Raw genomic sequence first — 10226 nt, 5'->3', positions numbered from 1 at the left:
CTGCTGAGTGAGGCAAGCCAGGCTATGAAGGAGAGACATTGTATGTTCCCACTTAACATATACAGAATGTCTGCACTCTATGACTGAAACTGATTGACTAATGGTTGTACAAACATAAGAGATGGGTGTGAATGTCAGATGAGGTGTATGTGAAGGAGGGGGGCCTAATGAAGGACATTTGGAGGAGGGATACAGAGGTAGAACATTGACGGGATGGGGAGGTGTGGTGTTATCAGTTGAAGATATTTTGATCAACGGGACTGGGGAGAAATGTTCACATATTGAAATGCTCACATTGTAAGCTAAACAATGCGATTGAATGTATATACTAAAATAAATAAATAAATAAATAAATAAATAAATAAAGATTTTCTTGGGTTGATCCTATTTGGGGTCCTTTGTATTTCTTGGGTCTGGATATTTGAATGCCTCTCTAGGTTTGGAAAGTTTTCTTCCAGGATTTCATGGAATATACTGTCAATACCCTTACTAGTTTCTTCACCTTCTGGGATACTGATTATCTGGGCATTTGGGTGCTTAATGGTATCTAGTATTTCTCATATATTATGTTCATTTTGGGGAGTTATATTCTCAATCTTTTTGGTGATTTTTTTCTAGGTCAGAGTTTTTGTCTTTAACTTCCAATATTTGATCTTCTGCATGGTCTAATCTGCTTTTAATACTTTCAAGGGAGGTTTTGATTTCCTGTATTACAGCCTTCATCTCTAACTGCTCCATTTGATTCTTTTTTATGGCATGTATTTCTTTTTTCAAATCTTGAAAGAACTTCCTCACCTCCTGGAAAGAGTCGTCTCTTTTCTCTTGCACCTTCTGGAGTTCATTGACTCTCATCTCTTGCATCTCATTTAGTATTGTCACTGTGAATATTCTGAATTCTTTATTGGACATTACCATGAGTTCCACTGTACTAACTGTGGATGATGGAGGGTTATTCTTTTTCCCTTGGGGGAGAGATATTTTCTTGTTTTCTCATATTTCTTGTGCCTCTGCAGTAGTTTCTGGTCATCTCATGGATTATACATTTCTTCCAAATTTCTTGCCATTAATTTTAAGCATTCAGAGGTGTGTGGAAGGTGGTAATATTACCTCAATCTCTCTGCAGTTCCATTTTGCTGATTCTCACCAAGCAACCTGCACTTTTGACTTTGAAACTGGATATTACAAAACTCTCACAGTTTCTAGGGAATAGGTGAATCTGGGCTGAGCTGTGGGGTTTCAGCTGAGAATTCAGAGGTGTGTGGGAGGAGATGATCCATGCTCTCTGCAGCTCTGCACTTCTCCCTGCTGCTCACTTTGCGTTCTCTCTTCTCTGAATTATAGTCATTTGGTGATGTATTCACTTTTGGCTAATTGCTTAGAGAAGGTTTCTGCAACTGTAGGAACATGTGCTTCCCTTTACTGTAAGGTACTTCTGAGGCAAATTCTCTCCTCTACTGTGTTTTGCAATGTGGTATTCACAGAGATATCGAGTTCAGATTTATAAAGAGAATTTTCTTCCTGCAGGAATCAGGTTCAGTAAGGACTGAAGATTTCTATGACCCTAGAAGTATTCAGATGCTTTGCTACTATGCACCTAGGACTGTCTAGACACTCAGTGGGTGGTGGTTGAACAGCAGAATGAGAAAGTAAGGTTGAAAAAGAAAGAAAGAAAGAAAGAAAGAAAGAAAGAGAGAGAGAGAGAAAGAAAGGGAGAAAGGGAAAGAAAGAAAGAAGAAAGAAAGAAAACAAAGAGGGGGGAATAAAAACAAAACAACCAAAAAAAGGAAAAAAAAATTAACAGCAAAAAATGAAAACCGTGCAGCACTCACATCAGGACACACCTCAGATTTAAATGACTTCTGTCTGATTTGAGGGGTCTGATTTTTGGTTTTGTCTAATTTTTTTCAACAAATTTTAATTTTTTTTTTTTTGGTTGGGAACAGCAGAGAGCATAATGGTTATGTCACTGGGCTCCCATGTAGTCAAATATGGTTCAAGTCCCGAACCCAGCAGCTTCAAACTCACACTGGGTGTGTGTGTGCATGCATGCCCAAAATCCCAAGAGAAGAATGGAGGAGAAGGGATTGTAGAGTGGCTATCCCCTGTGGGGGGCAACTTCTCACTTTTCATTTCTCTGTCTATCTCTCTAGTGAGTGCATGTGCTCCTTTAGCAAAAATCTCTCTTAAAAAAAAAATCCCTTTTGCCATTAAAAGAAATGATAACAACTGTGACATTGAAGCATGAGGAAGCAGAACAGAGACAGGATGATGAGAAACATCAAATACAGTGTGGCAGAGGTACTGTGGGAGGAAGTGAGAGAAGTGAGAATAAGGAAATATGTGATGTTGGTAGTACTCATGGCTCTGGTTGACTTAGAAAGAGATGGGATGAACTGAGTCAAACGTGAAGCAGAACATAAGGAACTCACTTCCATATGCAATTGATCCCAAGACATCATTGAATCCACAGCCCGGCTGGAAGTCACCCCCATTGGGGTAGATGTCAATGTGACCCACAGGCATCTGAATTCCAATGCTCAAGCCAAAGGAGCGCGTGTAGGTGTGGAGGACATCCACAAAGTCTGCATCGTCAGGGGATAGCCTCCCGTGGATGTCCGCCCCTTCAAACATAGGCCCAGCAGGATCCAAACCTGCAGCAGGAGAGAAGGGGAGCAAGAACAATTATGTCAGGTGCACCTGGTCGATGAGTCTGAACTTAAAGCTAAGTCCGAGTGTACAGAATGAAAATGCCCACTAAGCTCAGTCCCATGAACAAAGACATGGAAAGCCTGGAAGAAAACAAGAAACCATCTCCATGTACAATTGGCCCCAAGACATCACTGCAGAAATCATCCTACTGTTACAGAACTGACACTTTCTTCCTAAGCCTTCATGTGTCCTGATGTCTCAGCTGACCCAGTAAACTAGCCCACAGGAGTCACCCAGCCATGTAGCTCCAAGGAACCACTGACTGCTAGAGCTCGAGCAGTTTCAGAAAGAACTCAGGCTGCCTGAAACTAAACCATTCATCCCAATTATTCTGTCACTGAGCACCTTCCACAGCCTTGATTTTAGCAGATTTTATGGAATACCTAAGCTGCCTATATCCTTTGGAAGAAAAACTCAGTCTCCCCAAACTGAGCTCTGCATTTAAGTTTATTCTTCTCCTCCCTTGAGTCATGGGTCGGGCCCAGGGATGGGATGGTTAGAAAGGAGGGAATGCCCAGTATACTGAGAATCTGTTTACTAGAATCTCTATACTCCAGAATTCCTCTACTTTGCATCCACAATGAGGAAACCTGTTACCATGAAACCTCCTGCATTGAGCAGGCAGCAGAACTCCTATACAGACCACTGGCTCTCACATTTGAAACTGCACAAATAGCACTGGGAAACTTGTGAAAAAGAGTCCACCACATAGCTATGAAAAACTGCGGAAGAACACACAAGCCTCTAGTTGCCCGTGTATATGTGTGTTGGGTAGAGGGTGGCAAAGGGAACTGGGCAAATAGCCAAAACAGTAAGAAACTCTTTCACCTTCTTTTCATTTTGGAGCCACATGAACACAAAGCCAGTCATAAAACAAGAACTTGCAAAGCATTAAATGCACATTCTAATTCCCTGACCTCGGGATCCTGATTGGTAGGTCTGGCGTGGAGCCTGGAAAGATATATATCAATTACCTAGATAATCCTGTCAATAAAAGTAGGTGGTTTATAAACCAGATACTGAAAAGCTTCCCTGTGCTTCAAGGCCATCTACAAAATGGAGCCCAAACATTTTAATTCTTATAGTTCTTATAAGATATTAAGAGATTAAGTGCTTGTCAACGTTAGCTACTATTACCCAGTCCGAGTGATAACAGGAACTGATTTATCCCGCCCAGGAAAGCTCTGTGCCCCACAGACACACAGAGAGGCCCTGGAGGGAGTTAAAAACAAGATGTGCAGCAGGAGGACTCTGTTTAGTCTAGAACCATGACTCAACACTAAGAGTGATTTTGAACCCCAGCGGACATTTGTTTGTGACAATGGTAGGGGGTAAGGGGGAGCTACTAGTATCTAGTGGGGACAGTCTAAGGATATAGCTCAACATCCTGCATGCACAAGACACTACCCCTCAAACACACACACACACACACACACACACACACACACAAAGCATTACTTGGTTACAAATGTTAATAGTGCCTAAACTCAGAAACCTTGACCTAAAAATACCAAGAGCAGGAGGAGATGTGACCCAGATTACTGTCCTGCAAGGATGACAGAGCACAGAACCGTGTTCCCCAAACCTGAGCACAGTGTAACCAGGGAGCAGATGGCAGGGGGAGGGGCCACTGAGAAAGTAATTTCGGGATACACAAAAGGCAGAGCAATTGTCTAGTGTGGAGGGCGAATTCATGGCACTCAGACTCATGACCACTGGCAGAAGCTGGAACTCAGCATAGTTTCCAGAAGAAGTTTAGCTAAATTTATGTATGACTGAAGCAAAAAGGGGGCCCAGACTGACTAAGGCTCACTTCTAGCCCAGGACCCAAAAGAAGGACAGCACTAAGGCAGTGTTCCCCACGATAGCCCACAATAACGCACTTCGGAGGCTGCAAGGACCACAGTGCTGACACAATGACCTCTCCTGCCTTTCGCCATGGCCGCTGGAGAGAAAAAGAAGAAGAGGAGAAACAGTCTGCTCTGTACCAATGCAAGAGAGAGGCCTTTTGCTCATGTGAACAAAGGTCCCCACCAGACGGTCAGCGCCATGGAAACCAAGCTGCACTCGAGGAATGCGGGCGGCTGTCAGGCGTCACAGGCTGGCTGACTGGGCCTTCACTACCCACACCAAGCTGCCTGCCCTGCACTGACCGTCCGTGACATAGTTTTATGACCCATGGACTAGGGAAAACAGCACAACTTATTTGTTTAACTAGGAAAGAGAGGGAGAGCTTAGCCCATCTAAGAAAATGGGAACATCCCCACTTTTCCCCTTCAATCACAAACTCCTTTAAAGAAGCTCTGTCCAGCAAATGGGACACAGGCATGAGTGCACACAGGAAAACCTAGGAGGCTGCACATTCCAGCCTGACAGGGCCAGGCCTGCTGGACTTCGGTAGCTACCTGAGCTCCACCTGCAGAACAGAGGCAGCATGCATGGTGGTTAGTGCAACTCTGCAACCTGACAGTCTGAGTTCACATCCCAGTCTACTACTCACAGGGTGTGAGGTATTGAGTCCATTATGTAACCTCTGAGTCCTAGTTCCCCTATCCAGAAACTGTGCAAGGCTGCTAAGGGTTATAGAGGACACAGAATACCTCATCCCTTACCTGTCAAGTAAGTGCGACTAAGGCACATGATCTTAGGTACCAGCGAGCCTAGAGCTTCTGGGGAGTGGACACTTCATTCATTATTTTGGAATGAACTGACCTGCTTGCTTATCTGTTTCTAACTAACAAGACACAGGTTCAGTGAGAAATATATGACTTCTTCCCTAGCACATCACAGAAGCATAAGAAGGCAAAACTCTAACAAATCCCAAGTCCAGTCCAACCCTCTGGCCCAAGCAAAATTTGGGTTCAACTATTCCCTTGAAGGGTCTAGACTCGAGGGCCCCCCATTGGCCTCTGCCCAGCAGAATCATGGCCCTGAGGACCCCATGCAAGCTGCCTGGATCTCTGTCCTCACTTGGATCACAGGCCTGTGAGAGGAGGGGAAGAGAGGCAGCCCTGTCTCCCCCGTCAGACATGCTCAATAGCGTGTGTCAGGTGAGCCAGACGCCCTCTGAGGTGCTGCCTGGCCACCGGACAGAGGCCACTCCTTCCTGGCGTGCTCGCCCCAAGCCTCTGCGCCACAGAGAAAAGCAGAGGGAAGGAGCTGTGCCCAGGACGTGAGGCCTATGCTCCAGGCAGACTTCACAGAGTGCTGATTAGCATTCCACCCCGCTTCTCTGCCACCACGGGACGCAGCCCTCATTGCAGTAGCTGCCACTCAAATGGGCAGAGGGAAAGAACTGGAAAAAGCCTCTTCAGATTTAGAAACAGGGAAAGACAAGATCTGTGATTTGTCCTTGTTCCCAGTGACACTCAAGCCCTGATTCTGGTAGGGGCTTTGCATGTGCTATAGTTTGAACCCTACTGGCCTGGCTCTGAGACATCCTGCCTCTTGTCCGGGACCTAGGAAGAAGCCCTCAGACAAGAGCACCCAGATTGGCTTCAGCTCCAACAGCTTCACCTTGGCAATGGGGGAATGAGCAGTCGTGGGGGGCCTTATGATCATGGCCCACTTTGAAAATCAAAACTCAAGCTCTCAGGCTTTGCTGACTCAGATCACTGACCTGAAGGGATGCACTTGTGCCCATGTGTCTACGCACCCATTAGACCTCTGCCCCGAAACGGCAGTTGACGAGGGCCAATAAAACCTCACAAATATTTTCTTTAAATAAACCTACCTTACCGGCTAGTCACTAATACCTAAAATTCCACTTTTACTAAATCATTCTTTAGCTAAAGACTCCTTTCTACCTGAGTCCTGTTTTTAAATGAAAACACTCCATGGAAAGTCACTGATGAAATCTTTCCTTATGGATGCTTGCTGAGTACTTTGGGGATGATGAGGAAGCGGGAGGTGGGGGTGGTGAGTTCAAATGAAGAACACTGGAAGGGGGATTAAGTGATCAGAACATCAACTGTAGCATGAATTTTAGTATACAGGAAGCTCTGTGCATGAATTTAAGGGAGCTCAAAAATGGGAATGAGAATCTTACAAACTTTTCATAATCATTAAATAATTTAATCCAAACTCTCACACTGGAAGCTCTCTAAGATGCAGTCCACAACAGGGAAAACTGAATTTTCTATTGACTACCTGGCCTAGCAGTTATCAGAAAGGTCTCTGAAATGACAAAGCTTACCCACCCAGTCTAAACAGGTCACGACAGTCAATAAATATATCACCTTAACATCAGAAAAAGGCCAATGGCGAACAAAACAGCAATCAGAGGCAGGATTCACAGCAGAATCTACTCCTCGCTCTTGTCCTGTGGGTTCCTGGAATAGCCCAAGTGGAGACCCGATGTGTACACCCAGTAGCTTAGAGGCCAGGGCTTCAACCCTGGCGACTGTTCTTTAGTTAATTGCTGTTTGTCCTTGGGCTAGTTGCCTCACCTCTCCGTGTCTGTCCCATCATCCATTGAATTAGATCAGCAGTTTTCAAACTGTCTTCCCTGATACTTGGAGACTCTGAGACTCCACCAGGTAAAATGGAGCTCGAACTGGTAAAGTTAACACACCCTCTCCTATGTTCGGCCAGCTTCAACCAGAATATCCCCATCTGTCTGTCTCGGGGATTGAGGTCCACACAGGTTCAATTTGAAGAAAAGCGTCTGTGACTGAGAAGAACATTTGAGAAGCTCTGGATTCAATGTTCTCCAGATGTTCTCCTTCCAAAGCCAACTCTCGATGACTCGAGCCGCCTCCTCTGGGGTTCAGAAAAACCAGGTTGGTGAGCAGCTGAGCAGGTGGACCTTCAGTGCTGGCACAGCAAGCAGAGCTTACCTGTGATTCGGCCCACGGTTCCTTTCACAAAGTTGCCAGCGTACCCAGCCACGTGTGCTCCAAGGCTGTAGCCGATCAAGTGAACGTTCTGAAGAGAAAAATCCTCCTTCTCCTGTAGGAAGTGACCAAAGTGTGGGAGCTGAGGAATGAAGGCCTGAGTCCCCCCAGGACACTGACAACAGCTCAGTCACAATGGGACAGAAGAAGCAGAGGCCATGGGTACAGGACCCTGGGGGCATGGCTGGCCTTACTGGCAATGCCATAGGCCTGGGCATAGCCAGCTAAGGGAGGTCAAAAGGGAAGGGGCAGAGGGTGTGACTAGAGACTGATGCAGGACGTTTCCCCTACTTGTTTTCCATTAGTTCTGGCCCATCTAAAGTGGAGAGGGCTGGCGGGAGGGTGGAGGTACTGAGGTCAGAGCCACTGGATGAGCCACAGGATGTAAAGAATACTGAGGTGCCAGCCGCAGCCTGCAAAAGCCCTGCCTGTCCTCTGAGGTCCCAGGAGCTGCCAGCCTCCTTGCCACCAGCACTTACCTGGGACCCCAGATTCTTGCACTCAGCTAGTGGGCAGGTGGAGAAGCTGGGTTTTTTTTGTTTGTTTGTTTGTTTGTTTTTGGAGAGGTTTTTGCTATAGGGTGCATGTGCTCGCCAGAAAGCCAGAGAGAGACAAGAGAGACAGAAAGCAAGAAATCATCCCCCAGTGGGAATGGCCATGCCGCAATCCCTTCTCCTCCATTCTCCTCTCGGGATCTTGGGCATGCACGTACATGCACCCGGTGTGAGTTTAAGCCACCAGGTCCGCGTCTCAAACTGTGGTCGTCTACATGGGAGTCCAGTGACATGGCCATTATGCCAACTGCTGTTTTGAAGCTGGGTTTTGATCCCAGACTCTAGAACCAAACTCTATCCTTGGACAAGGATGAAGGGGCTGCTAAAGAATCCTGACTAGAATTCTGCCCAAATCTATCAAATTGCATGGGTAAAAAGAAGATCAGGCTGGAATTATTCAGAAAATTGGGCCACTTTGCCATTGTACCCTGTGCCTCCTACAGTTAAGTCCACTGATCTCAGGCAAATCATTCCTATGGAAAGTAAATATAAGACCTTGAGATCTGTTTTCCAGGGGCCAGCAGGTGGTATAGTGGTTAAGGTGCTGGATTCCTACGTGACTGACCATGGGTTGAGTTCCAGACATGGTGGCTTAAAATTCATGTGGCGCATAAGTGTGTATACCCAAAGTCCCAAGAGGAGAATGGAGGAGAAGAGATTGCAACATGGCCATCTCTGTCTCTATGTCTTCAACAAGTGCATCCACCCTATAGCAAAAATCTCTCTAAAAAAATTTTCTTTTAAATCTGTTTTCCTAACTTCTCCAAATGAAGCATAAGCCGACCCCTCCCACTCCCACATAGTGCAGCCATGTTTCAGAGGCTAGAATTGACTTCAGTGGATGTTTAAGATTACAAGGTTGGTATTTACATCTATATACTGTGTTTCTATATCCTTTAGTCAATTAGTTTCAGTTATAGAATGTGGACACTCAGTATATATTAAGTGGGGGACATACAATGCCTCTCCTTCATAGCCTGGCTTGCTTCACTCAGCAGTAAGATAAATAATAATGTGGTAGAATATATAAAAGAAAATGAAATGAAAAATAAAATAAAACTGTGAAAAGATCGCAAGGTTGTCCTGGTTCCTGGCCATTCCCAACCAACCTAAGGGCATGTTTCTAAGATCAGCAAGTAACAACCCATAAGGCAAATTTTTACAGCAAATAAAGTAATAGGAAAAACCTAGAAGCCTATCAATAATGAAAAGGCTCTCTAAAAGTTCCAGTTTTCCTTTCTTTCAAACAATACTTAATTCAATAAACATTTTAATCCCACAGATTTTGCCCAGACTCCGGAAATTCCTGGTAAAATGTGGATGACCTGAATCTCTTAAGAAAGTTCAGATTGGAGATCGCACTGATGACAGAAAATGACTTCCTGTTCTCCCCTGTTACCTGTAGCCAGTCCAGCATCCTTGCAAGACTGTGTCCCACCATCTTTGAGTTATTGACGGCGTCTGTGTAAAGCAGGTGAGCCAGGGGGAGCCAGTCGACCACCACCACGTTGGCGTCTTTCTCCCTTTCCTGCAAGGCTGACACGAGTTTGTACAGCCAATTTTCAAACATGCCACTCATCTGCAGAGAAAACAGAACTTTTTTTAAAAAAATTTTTTCTTCTGGGTTTGAAAAATCCTAATGAATATGAAGTTTCACTCCCGGATTCTCTTCCTAGCTAATTTTAGAACTTCCATGCTGGCTGCTCAGGGGCCAGGGCCAGCTGGAGGCAGAATTGCTACATGAGAGTCTGTCTTCCACTGCTTTTCACTTCTCCAATTTTCCCACCCAAACTTTCATAGCTGGTGTCTTATGCTGTTGCCTCAGGGTCTGAGAGGGCCACTATGAGATATGCATTGTTGATACTGCCATGAGCTTAGTCTGAGTCCCTGTCACAGTCAGCCAAGTGGCCTGCCCGGTCCATCCTTCAAAGGCAGCTGAGGAAGGTTGCCCTGGAGAATTAGCTTCTCTTGCAGTGATGCAGGGAGATACTGTCTCCTAGGCGAATGCAGAGTTAACAAATGACCCCTTCCCACAACCCATCTCTGCCATCCCTCTTGACCCCAGTAT

At 45.5% G+C, this 10226-nt stretch overlaps 1 protein-coding gene across 1 annotated transcript in view; it reads right to left on the bottom strand.

The window, feature by feature from the left end:
* LIPG (lipase G, endothelial type) overlaps positions 1-10226 on the bottom strand; it is a 34875-nt gene that overhangs the window by 16701 nt on the left and 7948 nt on the right. The window contains exons 3-5 of the mRNA XM_006144446.3: positions 9558-9737; positions 7548-7659; positions 2430-2651 (exon numbers count right to left, since the gene is read on the bottom strand). Coding sequence (XP_006144508.1) covers positions 2430-2651; positions 7548-7659; positions 9558-9737 — 514 coding nt within the window. The remainder of the gene's footprint in view (positions 1-2429; positions 2652-7547; positions 7660-9557; positions 9738-10226) is intronic.

The sequence above is a fragment of the Tupaia chinensis genome, unplaced genomic scaffold (genome assembly GCF_000334495.1).
Source record: "Tupaia chinensis unplaced genomic scaffold, TupChi_1.0 Scaffold000119_2, whole genome shotgun sequence".
NCBI classification, from domain to species: Eukaryota; Metazoa; Chordata; class Mammalia; order Scandentia; family Tupaiidae; genus Tupaia; species Tupaia belangeri.
Note: the sequence above shows the minus strand (reverse complement) of the source record. Positions and strands in the feature narration are given on the sequence as shown.